Source organism: Prunus mume, linkage group LG4 (assembly GCF_029339155.1).
Source record: "Prunus mume cultivar Tortuosa linkage group LG4, ASM2933915v1, whole genome shotgun sequence".
NCBI lineage: Eukaryota > Viridiplantae > Streptophyta > Magnoliopsida > Rosales > Rosaceae > Prunus > Prunus mume.
Genome location: NC_142701.1, coordinates 22,848,094 through 22,868,134, shown reverse-complemented (window position 1 = coordinate 22,868,134; position 20,041 = coordinate 22,848,094). Strand labels below are relative to the sequence as shown.

Here is a 20,041-nt window from a genome sequence, read left to right as displayed (position 1 = left end):
TATTTTGATTTAAATATTAAGATGTACTTAGATTATATGATGTATTTAGTCAATTTTAGAGTTTGTCTAGCAACACTACTTATTTATTACATAAGCTGACAAGAAAAGGATGAAAGAAAATAGTACATTAGTTAGGTTAATTGCCCTAGTTCCATATGCTGCCATGCAAACTAGGCTAAACCAAACATTTAATAAACCCAATAAGCTGTTTGGATTATACAAAATAACTTAAATTTTGTATATAATATTTGAATGATACAAAATAACTTAAATTTAACAAAATCTGAAAACATCATAGAAATAGTGAATAATTAAGGAAAAGGGTTGATGTCAATTCTATTGTTCATGTTAATCTTCATAATTATTCAAAAGTTACTGCTTACCTCCTTCCCTCTAAGGAGATACTTCTTCTTCTTACGAATCACAATTTGACAAATATACAAAAATAATTCATCAAAAACATTATAAAAAATAAAAAAAAACTTATTCACACACGTCATACTCCTATTGATAGTAATGTAGAAGCTGCTATTTACAGGATAAGGAGGAAAGTATTTTCCTTATTCAAACAAAATACAATTAGGAAAAACAATAACAACATGGAAATTTTATCATATAGCCCAACCAAGAGGAACTATAGTCCATCAGCGGCGCAGTGGCAGAGGGATCCTTCCACAGAAGTGCATGAAAAGCAAGGCCAAGGCAGCTGATTTGAATATAGTAGGCATTGGAATTCCATATTTGCCCTTCCCAAACAACCCTTTGAGAAATGGCCAAAAACATAGCACCACCCAAACACAGCACATCATCTCACCTAGCCCCGCCCCATCCGCACCATGAGCTCGTGGTTGCATCCCAAACAAGCCCATGGCTAGGGCTGTGAAGTGCACAAACAAGAGGGTTGTGGCCGGCACATATATTGGAGACTCATCAAAAGTGAACCTACCAGCATTGGCATCATCTTTTTGGTCATCACTTGAAGAGGAATATTGGTCCTTTTGTGTGACTTCAAATGCCACCTCAGATATACCCAAAAGCTTGAATACCACGGTTACAACTCCAAATAGCGATGCAGTTAGATAGGGTATTTTCCCCGATGGCCCCATTCTCACATGGTTCCACCATTGCTTGATTGATAGGCCAAATCCCAGGTAAAAACGTAGGGTGTACAAAATCTTCATTAGAAACACGGCAACAAAGATTATGAGAGCCGGTTCTTTGACCTACATAAAAAATAGAATTCGAACTTGAAAATGAGATACCAATTTTTATTCACAAAATGAGGTGATAGTATTTGATTGATTTTTCAACAATGATTGTGAACGTATTTTGTGACGTCAGCATTATTGTACGGATTTGTGTTATTATAAATTAGTATATTAGTACTTCATAATTTGACAAAATTAAAATGACATGAATAGATGACTTAGTTTTACCTTGGGCAAGAAACGTGAGTTGGTAATGATACAGTACGCTGGCAGTATAGTATAGCATAGATCAGGAATGGATTTTAGGCCCCAAATTAGCACGGTCGTGTAGGCCAAGCACTGCCTAAACTCCAACTTAGCATAGAGGGTAGCAAAGATGGGACTATTTTTGCTGAACAAAATTTCTAGGAGGCCTGCGACCCATCTCTTCCTTTGGGTCAACATAACATGAGAAGATGAGGGTGCAGAGCCCATAAAGCCTGGTGGGTCTGGCATGCATAAGATGGACTTCCAGCCCCTTGCATGGATCTTCATCCCAGTTAGGATATCTTCTGTGACTGACCCATAAACCCAGCCTACCTGAAATGGATGAGCCCAACTATGTAAAAATTACTTCAGAGAGAGAGAGAGAGAGAGAACCACTTAGGACTCGTTTATGAGTGATTCTGGTCACATGCTTCTCCATAAAATCATTTTTGAGGAGAAGTACCTCCCACATACTTATCCATATAATCACTTTTAGTGATTTTAAGTGATTCTAGTGAGAGGATTATTGACATCTCCATAATCAATTCCAAACGAGCCCTTAAACTAATCAAGAGTCATATAGTTAAATTAAAACAATAATAATAATAAGAACAGAAAACATATTTAATTGCTCAAACCTTTGTCCCCCACAATGTATTGTGCTCGTACGAAGAACCAGCAACTTGGTTGGCTGCCTCAACAGCACCGGAAAGGTCATGAGGATGATCAATTTTCTCTGATAAAGTATGAGTTGCAGATTTGATTAACTCCGTGGAATTTCCAAACCGTTCTTGATCCAATGCCACATCCCTCAGATTTCCTTGGAAGTTAGAAAATTAATCAAAGTATAGATATGAAACTACTCCACATAATTAAAGCTATATCTTTGATTAATGAGTCTACTTATAAGGAATTTTAGGTACCTTCTCTATCTATCAAGGAAAAGCCGTAGATGACTTTACGTCTTTGAAAACATCCGGTCCCTGCATAGACAGGTCCTTGCATCCCAGCGAACCCTGGCCAAGATGTCTACAAAAGATAGCCCAAAAGTCAATTACGGTAGGTCCCTAACTAAATCAATGATGCATGTCTAGGTCAAACGATCCAAAAATATTTTTTGTTTTTATCAAAGAAAGACTTTCATTCAAACAAAAGCCAACATCAATACAAGTATAAATTCTAGCGCTACAATGTGGTCCTGTTAAAACCGACACATAAGTGAAATCCGACTCATAAATGAAATCCTATTTAGCAAATAATTAAAACATATAATAATGTGCGAGTGTGATTGTAAATATACGCACTTTTAGAGCGAGAACGAGTTGGTTTCCAAATGGATCATCTTTCAAAGTGTCGTAGTACATTTGTGGGTACTGAACAAATGCACCTTCTTTTTCATGCTTGAAGCCAAGCAATAGGCACACCGCATACAGAACGATCTTTGAATTGTTGGCATACATATCGCAGTCGACGTTCAACATAAATGGAGCATTTGTCATCACACCAGAGACCCTGGTCTATACATAATAAAACTCAAAAATTGGTCACTTGGAAAATCAGGGTATTTCTGATAAAATTATGTTGCAATTACTAGAATAGAATTTATGCAACGTGTATTTAAAACATTTAAAAAGCGAAATACTTTGGTTTTCTTTGGCTGAAAGGAAATTCTCACCAAAACATTCATGGCGCCAGCTTTGTGGTGATTTGATTGATCTGAACGCTTCTCCCTGGCTACATAAACTAAATGTGGCACCCCATTATTTGAAAGTCTTTCTTTGTTCTCCCATATTACCTGTGCAAACTTTATCCATTTTAGTGATTGAAAAGACAATCCTTCGAACACAGAGAGAGACAGAGAGACAGAGAGAGACAGAGAGAGAGAGCACCTTGATTATGGTGGGATGGTTTCTTTTGTCCATGTCAGCAAAATCCACATAGTCTCCAGAAAAATCAAGGGTTGCCAAATTTTGGACAGCAACTTCAATTTTTTGGCAGAGCTTTTGATACTCATCCTACAAAATCCAAGATGACATACAAAGATTTGTACCATGAGCATGAGGATGGCTTAGCCAGATATCTTGAACCTTTTGTCTTCTGTTTGGTGCTTACTATGTTCGGATATATACAAATTTAAACAGGCATAAGGCCAAATTCTACCTTCATTTTTGTCCATTCTTGTAGAAACTCGATTGGATTATCACTTGGCAATTTGGAATTGCCAGAGAAGTATCTGAATGGAGCTCTAACTTGAATATTATACTTTTTGCAAAAGGGTACCCAAAACTGAGCAAATTTAGAGGCTTCAGTGAGAGAGTAGAGGGTGAGAGGTGAGCAGCCATCATCAGAAACATAGCAAGCTAGCTTGTGAGATGGATAATCTACAGCAAGAAGAGAGAGCACTGTGTTCACTGTGATGATGGGCGGCTCTAGCTCTGCATCTGCTGTTGTCACAAACATGTCCACTGCAGGAAGCTCTGGCACCCTAATTAAGCATATTTATTAACATTAATTAATCAAACATGTTATCAATTTGGTCAAGAGATCAATATATATAATTGAGAAGTGACATACTGTTGCAAGAGGTTTTGAGGGTAAGTTTTGTATTCAACAGGGGTCCATTGGATGATGAGGGTGAGAACCCAATTGAAGGTAAACCAAGACTCACACAGGAAGGCAAGAAGCCAGACAAAACCATGGTCAGTGAGGGTGAGGAGACGATAAACAAGGAGACAGATGAAGAGGAACAAAATTGCAATTTCCTGGGCTCTCTGTAGTGTGTTAATTTGAAGGGGTGTTTTTTCACATAGAGGAAGAGATTGAGAATTAGCCATTTCGAAACAGATAGAGGGGTGGATGAGATTTTCAGTCTAAGGCGGCCAGTGCCAACTGAGTGGGTATATAGACACATATGATATCAGACAGGCGTCAGCATCAATCATTGTTATCAGTTCAACATTAATAAAACTTTTGACAAACAGATGAAGGCTAGTCGACATATATGTGCTTGGGGTAAGTTTACCATCTAAGTTTGATGTACATTGTTGGCTCCCTCTATAACCGCTTAGGTTTTTTAAGATTAATCGTTGTTTGACACCAACGATGTCCTAACACATGATACCATGAACAAAAATAACAAAAGATTGTAGCCTTTTTTATTTAGTTTTTATGTAGGAAATTATATGACTTAGACGGTGGTTGCATGCCAAACAAGCCGATGCCCAGGGCTGTGAAGTGCAGAAACAAGAGGGTTGTGGCCGGCACAAATATTGGAGACTCATCAAAAGTGAACCTACCAGCATTGACATCATCTTCTTGGTCATCACTTGAATAGTAATATTGTTCCTTTTGTGTGACTTCAAATGCCACCTCAGATATACCCAAAAGCTTGAACACCACGGTTACAACTCCAAGTAGCAATGCAGTTACACAGGGTATTTCCCCGCATGGCCCCATTGCCATTCTCATATGTTTCCACCATAGCTTGACTGATAGGCCAAATCCCAGGTAAAAACGTAGGGTGTACAAAATCTTCATTAGAAACACGGCAACAAAGATTATGAGAGCCGGTTCTTCAATCTACATGAAAAATAGCATCCGAACTTGAATACGAGAGGCCAAATTTTATTCACAAAATAATGTGATAGTATTTGATTGATTTTTCAACAATGATTGTCAACATATTTTGTGACACTAGTATTATTGTACGGATTTGTGTCATAAAATGGTATATTACTACTTCATAATTTGACCAAATTGAAATGACATAAACTAGATGACTTAGTTTTACATTGGGCAAGAAATGTGAGTTGGTAATGATACAGTAGGCTAGCAGTATAGTATAGCATAGATCAGGAACGGAATTTAGGCTCCGAATTAGCACCGTCGTGTAGGGCAAGCACTGCCTAAACTCCAACTTAGCCTAGAGGGCAGCAAAGACGGGACTATTTTTGCTGAACAAAATTTCTAGGAGGCCTGTGACCCATCTCTTCCTTTGGGTCAACATAACATGAGAAGATGAGGGTGCAGAGCCCATAAAGCCTGGTGGGTCTGGCAATCATAAGATAGACTTCCAGCCTCTTGCATGGATCTTCATCCCAGTTAGGGTATCTTCTGTGACTGACCCATAAACCCAACCTACCTGAAATGAGTCAGCCCAACTACGTCAAAATTACTTCAAATTCCATTTTGGCGAGTAATGTTTCGGTGTGACAGTCATATAGTAACAAATGTATTTACTTACTAATATTATAGTCTAGATTCATTTTATACAACTAATGAGTAACTTGTTAGTTAGTAATCTTTGCCCCCACACAACTCAATTAAACTCACATAATGCAATTATGCTCCCTCATGGACAAAGTCTTAGGTCCACCAATGTTAGTACTCTTTTGCCCCCACATAACTCAATTAATGTCTCATAATCCAACTATGTCCCATCATGGACAAAGTCTTTGGACCACCACAGTCCACCAAACTCACATGCTCAAAATCTTGAGTCTGTCGGTGTGACTGTAAACCCTACAAATCTTTTTCATTTTCATCAGTCACGAGAGCACAAAAGGTTTATTTAAGGTTTTTTAAGCTAACATTACGTTGCTGTTAGCTTGTTCAAGCAAGTCTTGTCTCCCAGCTTGTCCAGTTTGGTTGGCATAAATGGAGCATTTGTCATCACCCCAGAGACCCTGGTCTATACATAATAAAACTCAAAAGTTGGTCACTTGGTAAAATCAGGGTATTTCTGATAAACTTATTGCTAGAATTTATTCAACATGAAATACTATGGTATTATTTGGCTGAAAGGAAATTCTCACCAAAGCATTCATGGCGCCAGCTTTGTAATGGTGTGAATGATTTGGACGCTTCTCCCTGGCTACATAAACTAAATCTGGCACTGGCATTAGAAAGCCTTTCTTTGTTCTCCCATATTACCTGTGCAAAATTGATCCAAATTAGTGATTGAAAAGACAATCTCTCAAACAGAGAGAGAGAGAGAGAGAGAGAGCAGAAAAATCAAGGGTTGACAAATTTTGGACAGCAACTTCAATTTTTTGGCAGAGCTTTTGATACTCTTCCTACAAAATCCAAGATGACATACAAAGATTGTACCACGAGCATGAGGATAGCTTAGCCAGATATCTTGAACCTTTTGTCTGATGCTCACTAAATTCGGATATATACAAATTTAAACAGGCATAAGGCCAAATTTTACCTTCATTTTTGTCCATTCTTGTAGAAACCCAATTGGATTAGCACTATATAATATATGTACAAGTATAAAAAGATATAAGTGACATACTGTTGCAGGAGGCATAAGGCCAAATTCTATCTTCATTTTTGTCCATTCTCTTATCTGGATGTCCGCACGTTATTATCGTGCGGATGCTATCAGTAAACATACAAAAGCAGAGAGGTAATACAAAATACATGGCTCTGCACGATAATAACTTCCGGATGTCCGCATAGGAGAATTTCTGTATATATATATATATATATATATATGTACAAGTATAAAAAGATATAAGTGACATACTGTTGCAGGAGGTTTTGAGGGTAAGTTTTGTATTCAACAGTGGTCCATTGGGTGTTGAGGGTGAGAACCCAATTGAAGGCAAACCAAGACTCACACAGGAAGGCAAGAAGCCAGACAAAACCATGGTCAGTGAGGGAGAGGAGACGATAAACAAGGAGACAGATGAAGAGGAACAAAATTGCAATTTCCTGGGCTCTTGTAGTGTGCTAATTTTAAGGGGTTTTTTTTAACATAGAGGAAGAGATTGAGAATTAGGTATTTGGAGACAGATAGAGGTGGTGCGGATGAGATTTTCAGTCTATGGTGGCCAGTGCCAACTGAGTGAGTATATATAGACATACGGTATCACATCAGGTATCAGCACCTTCAAACAGATCAAGGCTAGCTGCAGCCCAATTGACATATTGCATATACACGTGCTTGGTGCAAGTTTACCATCTAAGTTTGATATCCATTGTTGGGCCACTCTCTCACTGCTCAAGTTTTTCGAGGTTAGAAGTTGTCTAACCTCAGTTCAATTTATGAGTGACTCTCAGCTCAATTTATGTTCCCTATTTCTTTGTTGGCTTGCAAGATGTATGATGGGGCTACACCTATATGTTTGTCTCTCTCCTCCTATTGGTTTACCTCTTCACGTGCATGGTGCAAGCTTGATACACGTTATCAACTCATTCTCTAGCAGCTTGAGTTTTTGAGGCTCACGATGACCTAACACATGATAATGCCATTTTAAAAAAATAGCATAAGATTGTAGGCCCTTTTGTTTATGTTTCTGATTTAGTTTTTCTCTAGGAAATTGTATGACTTAGATCGATGTTATCAAATGCAGAACACGCTTGCCAGTTTTACAATCAGATCTCGTTATACTTATGCTTGCCAGTTTTAGTCCAAATGCATAAAGTTGAAAAACATATTGTACCCTTTGCAAAATTAACTTCTGCACAAGGTGCAGAACATGAGTGTGAGCCCAGCAGACTTAAAAATGGTGGACAAGGGAATTCCATATTTCCCAGAACCAAACAACCCTTTCAAAAATGGCCAGAGGCAGAGCACCAAGCACACACTGCCTGCAACCTCTAATCGGCCTGACCCGACCCCATCATGAGCTGGTGGCTGCAGCCCAAACAGAGCAGAAGCCAAGGCGGTTAAGTGCAGCAGCAAAACGGCAGTGGGAGGCACAAACATTGGGGACTTGTCAAAGGTGAATCTGCTTGCTTCTTCTTCTTCAGTGCCTTTCTCAGTTGAAGAAGATTGGTCCTTTTTTGTTACTTCAAACACTGTCTCTGATATGCCTGAGAGTTTGAGGACGATACCAAAAACTCCAAATAACCAAGCACTCATTGTGGTTATTCTTCCCATTTTTTGGTTGTTCCACCATGCTCGGATTGATAGACCGCTTTGAATATACTGTGATATATTGTACATATTGGTCGTGACAAATAGAGTTATTGGTATAAAGTAAGCCAATTCTTGGTCCTGCATCAATTTTCAAGAGCTATTGATTATCTCAACTATCACACATGACATAAAATATATGAGATTACGAGATACGTAAACTCAAATATATTATACTTAGGAAAAAAGTTTGTTTATGTAGAGGGATTGAGAACCTATATTTTTTTTACCCTCATCAAATTTTATTGATTTTCTATGAATTCATAATTCATGCTCACCTTGGGGAAGATATGTGTGTTGGTAATGATGCTATAAGCTGGTAGAGCAGCATAGCATGTCTCAGGAAGTGACCGTAGGCCCCACGTAAATATCCAGAGGTAGGCCAAGCACTGCCTAAATTGGAGGTGAGCAAATACAGTACCAAATATGGGGCAATTTTTACTGAGCAGCACTTCAAGCAGGCCTGTGGCCCACCTTTTCTGTTGGGTCATGGAAGCAGGCCCACCTGTTGGGGTGCAACCCAGAAAGGCAGGTTGGTCTGGTGTACAAAATATAGATTTCCAACCTCTGTTGTGGATTGAAAGCCCAGTGAGGATATCTTCAGTTGTTGATCCATACATCCACCCCACCTACACAGAAAAAAACAAAAACAAAAAAAACATTTTGGACTCATTGTGTTTTAAATTTCATTAGATTAAAAGCTAGTTGGTATTTAAAAGTGAAAAAAATATGAGCAGAGAATCCGAATTTCACACCGGCATACCTTTCTACCCCAATTGGTGCCATATTCGTATTCACAACTTGCAACTTGGTATGCAGCAGCCTCAATAGATTTCAAAAGCATGCTTGGACATTTTGTCTCCCCTCTCAAAGCATCAGCAGCTGATTTGGTGAGTTCCTTTGAATTTCCAAAGGTTTTAAGTAATTCTTGGTTGCCTAATTTTCCTGCCACAAATAAACAACCTAAGAGATATATATACACACACACACACACATGGAATGGAAGAAGGATTGGATATTTGATTTGGTTACCATTATTAGGGGACAGACCATAGATGACTTGTCTTCTGTGAAAACATCCTGTTCCAGCATAAAATATTCCCTGGATTCCTTGAATCCCATGCCCCATGTACTATAAAAAAAAGAAAAAAAAAGGTAGTTCATCGTTAGTAAATCATTAGAATTAACCAGTAATTAATTAGTGATTAAGATACTAAACTAATTAGCATTTTGCTTTAAGCTGTACCTTCCAAATGACTGCCATCTGATTTCCAAAAGGGTCGTCCTTGAGCCCGTCATAGAAGATTTGTGGAAATTGAGCAAATGCAATTTCATTTTGGTTCTCATTGGATCCAAGCAGTATGCACATTGCATGAAGAACAACGCTTGGGTTGTTTGCAAACATGTCACAGTCTACGTTCAGCATGAAGGGGGCATTTGTCATTAACCCAGACACTCTGGTCTGCACCAACATATATATATATATATATATAAACAATTAATTAGTTAAAATATAATTAATTAATTAATTAATTAAGATGATGAGAAATATATGAAATAATTCATACCAAAACATTCATGGCCCCGGCTTTGGAATGATGTGGATGTTTTGGCCGCTTTTCTCTGGATATATAGACCAAATGGGGCAGTCCATTTGAATGACCTTCCTCCTTGTCCAGCACCACCTTCAAAAATAAATTTAAAAAATCTAGCTAATGAGCTTCTAATTAAGCTGGTTTTAGAGCGCTTAATTTTTTAATTTTTTTGCGAAACAGTGGAGATCCAATTGAAATTAAGGGAAAAACTCAGAATTCATCAGTAAGAATTCAGCCCTATATCGAGGTTCTTGCAATGCATAAACTGTAAAATCATAACCAACTATGCACAAGTATTACAAGACGGTGAGAACAAATATACATCTTGAATCCCAGTTCACATGAAATTACAAATGAGGAAGACCCATATTCCTACAATGACCGGGATTTCAAGAAAATGAAGATAAAAAACAATCTCTTAAACATCATGGACAGAAAGCACTCCACCCCAAAAGTGGAGTGCTTAATTTGTTAATTATTTTTCATGGGCTAATTATAATTAATGCTTGTTTTTGGTGGAGAGTAAAAATAACCAGTCAAATTGGTTCATGTAAGTCTTTTTGCTCTAGGACAAAACCGTACTGTATGGGCTGGGGTCAGGTCAGGTTTTTTGGCTCTAGGACATTCACATTGAAATCTTATCCCGTTTCATTGAAATCTATTCACATTGAAATAACCAGTCAAACAATATTATCCCGTTTCATTGAAATCTTTCTTCCAACTAAAAAGGTAGGTTTGAGAAGACAACTTTAAGAGAGGCTGAGAAGTGAATAATTGAGACTGCGAATCTGTCTGTACGAGTCAGTGTTTACAGTGCTTACCTTAAATATTGTTGGATGATTATTGCGTTCTATATTTGAGAAAAGTGAAAAGTCTTCGCTAAGATCAAATGGAATAGATTTGCCAACAGCATCCTCAATTTTGCGGTTAAGCTGCATATATTCATCCTACAAAACAAGAAAACAAGAACATTTGTCATCACAGATTACACTATTAGACCGGTTTATATATATATGTTTGCAATGTAGAAATGTTCAAACCCTCGATATTGGATGTTCAAAACTACTGTGTACATAATGCTGCTGAGGGTTTGAAACGCGCTACAGTCTACATTGCAAACATTTGCACTTGAATATTTTTAACAAAATATTTGGTATATTTTTCAAAATAAAAAATAAAAGACTGCACTATCACCTTCATCGTTTTCCATTCTTGCTTGAATTCCCCTGCGTTCTTACTGGAAGGTATGGCAGCATTATTGAAGTATCTGAAAGGAGCTCTAACTTGAACATTGTACTTTTTGCAAAATGGAACCCAAAGCTTGGCAAACTTTGATGCTTCCACAAGCGAGTAGAAGGTGAGAGGGGAACAACCATCATCCGACACATAGCAAGCTAGTTTGTCTGTTGGGTAATCCACAGCCAACAGAGAAAGCACAGTGTTTATGGTAATGATAGGTGGTTCCAGCTCTGAGTCTGCTGTGGTCACAAACATGTCCACTGGGGGAAGCTCATGCTCAGCCACCCTACACATATATAACACAAAACAAAAGTTATGATATCCAAGTTACGAAAAATGTTGTTTTATTAGACTGTCTGATAACATAAGATATATGTTACAAGATTGGCTGATCACAACTTAAGATGTTTATGTTCTCAGTCAAACTGTGAATCTGAACCACAAAATGAGATGTGAAATGGTATTACCGTTGTAAGAGACGGTCGGGGTATGTTTTATATTCCACAAAACTCCATTTGTTGCTGATGGTGATTACCCAGTAGAGTGTAAACCAGAGCTCACACAGGAATGCAACGAGCCAAGCAAAACCATGGTTGCTAAAAGAGAGGAGACGATAAACGAGGAGTGAAAGGAGGAGGAACAAGATTATAAACTCCATGACTTTGTGCATGGTGTTTTTGTGCTCCAACCTTTCATAGAGAGGGGAAGAGTTTGAGTTGGCCATTGGAATGTAACCTAATGCAGTGAGGTGAGGGTGTTTGAGTTTTCTGCAGCCTCAACGCTTATTTTGCTGGTGAGTATTTATAGTCGTGCAGTAGGTCTAATTTGTGCTTGCTTGTTTATTCTAAACATGTATATAATCAGTCTCAACACCTGATTATATTCTAATGTGGTGAAAAGTTTCATTTTGCTACTTCTTCCCCATAAAACAATCATAAAATAAGAATTGCAGAAGAAAGGATTTATAATTACTAATTAATTTGATGCCATGTCTTTTCCTTCTCTTTTCTCTCAAGTCATGATGGATGACTGCATATGCTGACTCTGAGTACGAGGCTCTGCGCCAGCCTAAAGAGTGGTGATTTCCCCACTCCTTTTTCTCCTATTTTATCCACTTACACTCTTTTTTTATAACTAAAAAAGGAGTGTAAGTGGATAAAATAGGAGTGGAGAAATCATTGCCCTAAAAAAATGATAAAGATATATAACCACTACCAATGTCCTAATTTAAAGTCTGAAATGGACCTTCCATGAAAAAAATAAATAAAGGAATGCTTTCCATATTTATCCATCTGAGCAACAAGAGATAAATAAGATGACTGATAATGGCCCGATAAACTGAGAAATTAAGCATGCCCTTTACCTAATTATCTACTTAATTAATTTGTCTTTACCCATCTTGGGATAACTCTAGCCAACCTGTGAGGTTGGCTGGATTCTCAGTGTTCATGTTCTGACTTCTGACATGAAAAATAGATAGAGACTGATGAGAATGGCAGTGATTGATCACAAGGGAAGATATATACAGATATTGGGGAGATGAGATATATAAAATTATAAATTTACTAACAGATAAATATTATCTGTCTTCCATTTTCAACTTTTGCTGCGAAATGCAGAGATGGAGTTGGAGCCTTCGAATGCGATCAACAGTTTTATGCAAATCCAATAAGATTTTTGTTCTGCCACTCCCACTCTCTTTGTTTTAAAACTTAAATTTACTTTTTTTTAATTTCAGACTATATAATAAAAGTGTGTAGCAGACCAGAGGGAGAGCCCGACGTCAGTCCTGACGTCATGATGTTATTTCATTTGAAAGAAGAGAGCGTACTTGATTTGAGCTCTGCAAATGCCTAACTGTACGTATCATTACATTATTGGTATGAAGAAATTATTGGTATATGATTGTAGCGTGTGAGATATGTAAGGGTAAGGGCTATTATTATTCATGTGAATAGTAATAGTCATTGTAAAAGACTTTGTTGTGTTTTCACCTATCACACGACCTAAGAAAGAACTACTATTCACATGAGATATGATGAAAAGAATTTGTATAGAGTTTTAGTGTGAAAATTGAAGAATTTGACTAAGTATTTATTAAAAAGAATTATGAAATTCTTAGTTTTTTTTCTTCTATTTTTTCAAATTTTTTTCGTTGCTGATGTCAACAAACCCAGGCAACAGCTCATATTATTCTTGTCTTCGTGCCTGCTCAGGCTTCTGGAGCCCACCAGTTGCCCGAACGGCATTTGCGAGCTGGAACCTCTGCCTGGGGCTTGGGGCCCCTCCTGCTCGGGCAACAGCCTTCTGGAAGTGCTCTTACATTTTGATCCAATTATATAACGTACTGAATATGCTATACAGGTAATTTGTATTGCCATTTTATAAGCCGAGTATTTTTAGAATGACATTATTGTTCGTGTCCTAAATTTATTTATCACGTTTTTTGTCATCAGAAAATGTGATGGAAGAGTGTCATGATGGACCATAGAATTGGTGCACCAAAAACACTTCTGGAAGAATCATGAACCGAGCAGCAATTAGGAACATCTAACACACTTCCAATAAACAGCACCATCTCCAACTGGTTTCTCTTTCAACTCAGAGATTCTCAGTGCCCACACCACTCTCAGTGACTTCGATTAACATCTTCAACTGTGTCATTTCCCTTCACTTACACAATGAGATTTTAAAAAACCCTAGCAAAATTTGGGGTTCAAAGAGGGCTTAGAAAGGATGAGATGGTAGCCACATATTTGTGCACAAAGTGTAGAACAGTAATGTGAAACCAGCAGACTTGAGTATGGTGGATAAGGGAATCCCATATTTCCCAGCACCAAACAGCCCTTTCAAAAATGGCCACAGGCACAGCACCAACCACACACTGCACACAACCTCTAACGGGCCTGACCCGAGCCCATCATGAGCTGGTGGTTGCAGCCCAAACAAAGCAGTAGCCAGGGCTGTTAACTGCACCAGCAAAATTGTAGTGGGAGGCACAAAAATTGGGGACTTGTCAAATGTGAATGTGCCTGCTTCAGTTCCTTCATCAGTTGAAGTAGATTGGTCTTTTCTTGTGACTTCAAACACTGTCTCTGATCTGCCTGAGAGTTTGCAGAGTTTGCGTATGACACCAATAACTCCAAATAACCAAGCACTCATTGGGGTTATTCTTCCCATTCTTTGGTTGTTCCACCATGCCGGGATTGATAGACCGGTTTGAAGATACTCCGATAAAGTGTACACATGGTAAAGCACAAACAGAGCTATTGGTATATAGTAGGTTGGTTCCTGGCCCTGCATTGCACATTTGGAGCAGTTAGAAAGAATAGCTGTGTTAAAAATAATAGTATAACACTAACATCTTGTAAATTTGTACCCGAATAATGTGACAACGCAGATAGTAACGTTTTACTTGATTCACAAAGTGGGCTCATATTTCAGTTATTTGATGAACAAACTTGATGATCTATGTAGTATGTAGCATATACTTAACTTGCATCAACCCTAAAGTCCAAGGATGTGGGTGTGCTCTCACCTTGGGCAAGAAATGTGTGTTGGTGATGATACTGTAAGCTGGCAGCGCAGCATAGCATAGCTCAGGAACAGAGCGTAGGGCCCAAGAAAAGACCCAGAAGTACGCTAAGAACATCCTAAATTTGAGGTTTGCAAATATAGTATGAAATACGGGACAATTTTTACTGAGCAGGATTTCAAGCAGGCCTGTGGCCCACCTCTTCTGTTGGGTCATGGAAGCAGGCCCACCAGTTGGAGCACACCCTTGAAAAGCTGGTGGGTCTGGTGAACAAATAATAGATCTCCAACCTCTCTTATGGATTGAAAGCCCGGTGAGGATATCTTCTGTTGTTGATCCATACATCCACCCCACCTACACAAGAAAAGAGATCAACAAAAACATAGACAAAATAGAAAAAGGAACTTGCAACTTTGAAAACACACTGTCACTTAACCTTAGGGAAACTCTTAAAAACACACTCGAGATCGGGAGGGGTATTCGAAGCAGGATCTTAAGTGTACAGATAATTGCTTTTAATCACTTGAGTTACAAATCTCTTACTTATTTTGACTTTTTAAATCCCAACTAATATGACAAAAATATAAGCAGACATACCTTTTTACCCCAATTGGTGCCATACTCGTACCCACAATCTCCAACTTGGTGTGCAGCCTCCATGGATTTTGAAAGCATGTCCGGATATTCTGTCTTTCCTTGCAAAGCATCATCTACTGATTTGGTGAATTCTTTTGAATTTCCAAAAGTTTTAAGCAAATCTAGTTTTCCTCGCAAGAAAACTTAAAAAATTAGGATCATGCATTCGTCGAGCTTATACTCTTACTAACAAAACAAAATTAAGAGACATCTGGGGATGGAGGGAGGGATTTGATTTACCATTAGTCATCTTGACATCATTTGGAGAGAGACCATAGATAACTTTTCGTCTATGAACACATCCTGTTCCTAAATAAAAAGGGCCTTGAATTCCTGATATTCCACGCCCGGCATACTACCATATAGTAACAAATATATTGATTAGTTCCCCAATGTAAATCATACTCTTCATAAATTTTGATTTATGGACCGTCATATACTTTTTGATATGAATTAAATTTGCATGAGATGCACCTTCCACAAAACTGTCATCTGATTGCCAAACGGGTCATCCTTGAGTCCGTCGTAGAAGGTTTGTGGGAATTGAACAAATGCATTTTCCGTTTCGTTCTTGGATCCCAGCAACATGCACATTGCATGAAACATCATGTTTGGGTTGTTGACCAACATGTCACAGTCTACGTTCAGCATGAAGGGAGCATTTCTCATCAACCCTGACACTCTAGTCTACACAACATGTATAATTGATCAAAAATTAATTAATTTCGTTAAGATTACTCAAAACAGATGGAATATATTACTTATAAGACGATGATGTCTCGAAATCATTATCACTAACAAAACATATTGACATGTTATCGATAAATATTTGATGTGCATATTGACATTTTGGTTTCTATATATGAAATTGATTATACCAAAACATTCATGGCCCCGGCTTTGGAATGATGTGGATGCTTTGGCCGCTTTTCTCTGGATATATAAACCAAATGTGGCAGTCCATTTGAAGCACCTACCTTGTTCTCCCATACAACCTTCAGAACAATTGGAAAAAAAAAATCTAATCAGTCATCGATTAATAAAGTGAATAATGACTTGTTTTTTTCTGTCTAGCTTCTCTTCCTTACTGTTTCCTCTACCTCTCCAAACCCTATTAGCCGAAAAAATAATACCAAAACCAAAACTATACTAAGCTGACTCTAATTGTGTTAAATTTCAGGACAACAAAACCAAGATATTTGTGTGTGTGTCTGTCTCTGTAAAGTTGCATTTGAGAAAAGCCACCATATATACAGAGGCAAAAGGAGCAGACAATCCAGCAATTCTTAGCTGTATACCTTGATGATTGTTGGATGATTATTGCCCTCTATATCTGAGAAAACTGCAAAGTCTCCGCTAAGATCAAATGGAATAGATTTGCCCACCGCATACTCAACTTTGCGGCTAAGCTGCTCATACTCATCCTGCAAATTACACATGAAGACAAACAAGTTCATTTGTCATCATCTGGTGGAAATTTGTGTTCTCGTGTTAGACAGTCTGACAATATAAGATGTTTTTTTTTTCTTTTTCTGACAACATAAGTATGATCAAATTTGGCTAAAGGAGTATAATTAACCACCTTCAGTGTTTTCCATTCTCGCTTGAATTCGTTTGATTTATTTCCAGTAAACATGGTATTATTATTGGAGAAGTATCTAAAAGGAGCTCTAACTTGAACATCGTACTTCTTGCAAAATGGAACCCATAGCTTGGCAAACTTTGATGCTTCCACAAGCGAGTAGAAGGTGAGAGGGGAACAACCATCATCAGACACATAGCAAGCTAGTTTGTCTGCTGGGTAATCCAAAGCCAACAGAGAAAGCACAGTGTTTATGGTAATAATAGGTGGTTCCAGCTCTGGGTCTGCTGTGGTCACAAACATGTCCACTGGGGGAAGTTCATGCTCAGCCACCCTAATCATTAAAAGCACATGATTAAACATCAAAGTGAAGAAATTATTGAACTAATAAATGGACACTAAAAAAAAAGGGATGTGCATACATGGTCGGTGTTACATACCGTTGTAAGAGGCGGTCTGGGTATGTTTTGTATTCAACAATATTCCATTTGTTGCTGATGGTGATGATCCAGTTGAAGGTAAAGGAGAGCTCACATAGAAATGCAATAAGCCAAGTGAAACCATTGTTGTTGAAAGAGAGGAGACGATAAACAAGGAGTGAGAGGAGGAGGAAGAGGATTATAAACTCCATGACTTTGTGCAAAGTGTTTTTGTGCTCGAATCTTTCATGTAGAGGGAGAGAGTTTGGGTTAGCCATTGCAAAGATGAGAAGAAAGTGAGGGTGTTTTGGCCGCCTAGCTAGCTCAGTGTTTATATGTAGCCACGTACATATACTTATAGTGTGGTCTAGTTGGCTTTGCATGTTTGCTTGGTTTTTTGAGTACACGTGGCATAGGACTATTTTCTATTACATATTGTATGAAAAACCGGGAGCTTTTGGTTTATATTAGAATTTGAGTTTATATTAGAATGTGAGAATCCAACTCAAACACGTAGTAATTTCATTTTGGTCTCTCCCTTCCTTTCTTCCAAAGGAAAAAATAAACAAAATGTTGAATTGTGTGACATGTTTCAAGTTATGATTGAACAATATCACATTGCCATAGCATGTGGTGTGCCGGCTACAAATTCGTTTTGGCAATTAACCATTTGCATATTCTTGAGGCATGCTTCAAATATGTTCCGTGATCACATGAATCCAAACAGAAAGATACACGGCAAGGTTGCCATATATATCATTCTAGAGAACAATGGTATCCAATTATTTGGGTGGATGACCACCATACGACTTAAGAGTCCAAATGAAACAAACCCATCACGAAAAGGAAAGAAGCAGAAAAACGAAATATAATTTCACTCTCCTTTTGGACCATTTGGACCATTTGACCATTTGATTCTAATTTTTATTTTAATTACCTTTGAACTTTTGGGCAACTGCAGAAGATGACTGATTTCTCACACTTCTAATACAAATAAAACGAAATCTTGAAAGTGGATGTCTTTTCTGTGGGGATTGTGTGGATGAAAACTCCTCTTATCAGCCAGTTCATGTAAATTCCAAGTATACTCTTGTGTACTTCTAAATCATAAAGATTATGCTATGTAGCTATGAATTCCAATTTACATCAATGACACTGTAGGCGGGAATTTTCCGAATTCCAGCATGCACCATTGCTTGCCTCACAGCAGCAGCACGATCCCATCTCTCTGTCCCAGCATTAATGCTTGACAAAACCACGTATCGTCCACAATGTTGTGGCTGCAACTCAAGCAGTTTCTGCCCAACTTCATTTCCCAGCCCGGCGGTCCCATGAATATTACAAGAACCCAAAAGAGCCCCCAATACAGAAGCATCAGGCTCAAAAGGCATGCTCTTGATAAGCTCAGTTGCCTCCAAAAATAGGCCTGCTCTGCCCAGGAGGTCAACCACACACCCGTAGTGTTCCATTATCGGTTCAACCCCAAAGTCATTGGACATTGATCTAAACAACTCCAGACCAAAATTCACCAGCTTCCACGACCACAAGCTGTAAGAACTGCGACAAATGTAACTGCAGTAGGCTGCAACCTTTCTCTCTTCATTTTTTCAAACAGGTCCAAAGCCTCCCGCACCTTACCATTCAAAGACAGAGCTGAAATCATTGCATTCCAAGTACAAACTTCTGTGACTACCATCTTCTTGAAAACATTTGCGGCACTGCTCACGTAACCCATCTTCCCATAAAGATCTATCAATGCAGTCCCCAGAAATGCAGTCAATTCAATCTCTTTTCTAATAACATACCCATGTATTTGCTTTCCCCAATAAAGAGATCCCCACCCATCCAAATTAGCACATGAAGAAAGCAACAGTAACATAAGTAGCTTCATTTGGCTTTACAAAACAACCCATCAAATCCTCATGCATCATCATCTTAAAAAACTGAATCCCCTCACTGAAACTCCCATTTCTCCCGAACCCATTAATAACACTTGTCCACGAAACCACGTCCTTCTTGGGCATGCTTTGAAAGAGCGAAACAGCCGAACCCATATCCCCATTCTTCCCAAACCCATCAATCATCGCATTGTACGATACAACACACGGGTTCAGCAATTTCCTCAAACACCTTGCGAGCATCACACAAAATACCAAACTGTGCATAGAAGCTAACAAGCGAGGTTTGTATAAATGGGTCATGCATAACGCCCCGTTTCACAACTTGGGTATGAAGGGGCGCGCCCAAATTGGGGGAGGAGGAGGCAGAGGCGGCTTTGATAAGCGGAGGGAAGGTGTGGCTGTTGGGCGGGGCTTGGTGGGCAAGCATGTGGGTGAAGAGGAGGAAAGGCTTGTGGGCTTGGCTGAAACCGAGATGGGCTCTGATCAAAGTGTTGTAAAGGAGGGTCGTCATCCATTTTGAAGCTGACCTAGGGTTTGGGCTGTGGAGGAGATGACCGTGGGAGATAAGGCGGGAATGGATTTGGTTGATTTGGTTTGGGTGTTTGAGGAAGCGTTGGAGGAGTTGCAGTAAACACTCGGGAGATGACAAACGTGGCATAAGACCAATTCGTGTGTTGCATGATACTTTTACATCTGTGTCAAAAAGCAACCCAAATGTACAAAACGACGTCGTGGTGGCATTTCTTCGTCTC

General features: G+C 38.6%; 4 protein-coding genes and 1 pseudogene across 5 annotated transcripts; all 5 read right to left on the bottom strand.

The window, feature by feature from the left end:
* Positions 1 to 469: 469 nt before the first annotated feature.
* Positions 470 to 4,324, bottom strand: LOC103329309 (cellulose synthase-like protein H1). The gene is made up of 9 exons (XM_089050075.1): positions 4,029 to 4,324; positions 3,615 to 3,939; positions 3,344 to 3,469; positions 3,130 to 3,249; positions 2,759 to 2,971; positions 2,378 to 2,483; positions 2,093 to 2,274; positions 1,437 to 1,787; positions 470 to 1,223 (listed from the first exon to the last, which is right to left on the bottom strand). The coding sequence occupies exons 1-9, from the start codon at positions 4,286 to 4,288 to the stop codon at positions 645 to 647; spliced, it is 2,262 nt and encodes a 753-aa protein (XP_088906201.1). The 5' UTR covers positions 4,289 to 4,324; the 3' UTR covers positions 470 to 644.
* Positions 4,325 to 4,613: 289 nt separating this feature from the next.
* LOC107880930 (cellulose synthase-like protein H2) lies at positions 4,614 to 6,682 on the bottom strand (annotated as a pseudogene).
* Positions 6,683 to 7,768: 1,086 nt separating this feature from the next.
* LOC103329308 (cellulose synthase-like protein B4) lies at positions 7,769 to 12,025 on the bottom strand. 2 transcript variants are annotated; one of them, XM_008231758.3, is made up of 9 exons: positions 11,684 to 12,021; positions 11,172 to 11,502; positions 10,799 to 10,924; positions 9,951 to 10,067; positions 9,629 to 9,844; positions 9,415 to 9,514; positions 9,146 to 9,327; positions 8,661 to 9,011; positions 7,769 to 8,463 (listed from the first exon to the last, which is right to left on the bottom strand). In XM_008231758.3, exons 1-9 carry the CDS (start codon positions 11,938 to 11,940, stop codon positions 7,918 to 7,920), a joined length of 2,226 nt encoding a protein of 741 aa, XP_008229980.2. In that variant the 5' UTR covers positions 11,941 to 12,021; the 3' UTR covers positions 7,769 to 7,917. The 2 variants fall into 2 exon arrangements, with proteins under 2 accessions (XP_008229980.2, XP_088906200.1); XM_089050074.1 differs by having other exon boundaries at positions 9,146 to 9,514; positions 11,684 to 12,025.
* Positions 12,026 to 13,756: 1,731 nt separating this feature from the next.
* On the bottom strand, positions 13,757 to 17,717 carry LOC103329307 (cellulose synthase-like protein B4). The gene is made up of 9 exons (XM_008231757.3): positions 17,410 to 17,717; positions 16,970 to 17,303; positions 16,686 to 16,811; positions 16,266 to 16,382; positions 15,862 to 16,074; positions 15,628 to 15,742; positions 15,349 to 15,509; positions 14,755 to 15,105; positions 13,757 to 14,513 (listed from the first exon to the last, which is right to left on the bottom strand). Exons 1-9 carry the CDS (start codon positions 17,664 to 17,666, stop codon positions 13,944 to 13,946), a joined length of 2,244 nt encoding a protein of 747 aa, XP_008229979.2. The 5' UTR covers positions 17,667 to 17,717; the 3' UTR covers positions 13,757 to 13,943.
* Positions 17,718 to 18,106: 389 nt separating this feature from the next.
* LOC103329305 (putative pentatricopeptide repeat-containing protein At1g10330) lies at positions 18,107 to 19,952 on the bottom strand. Its single transcript, XM_008231753.2, is given in 4 exon segments — positions 18,107 to 18,919; positions 18,922 to 19,255; positions 19,257 to 19,496; positions 19,498 to 19,952. Coding segments are annotated over 4 exon segments (1,428 nt in total). The 5' UTR covers positions 19,948 to 19,952; the 3' UTR covers positions 18,107 to 18,515.
* Between the last annotated feature and the right edge of the window lie 89 nt (positions 19,953 to 20,041).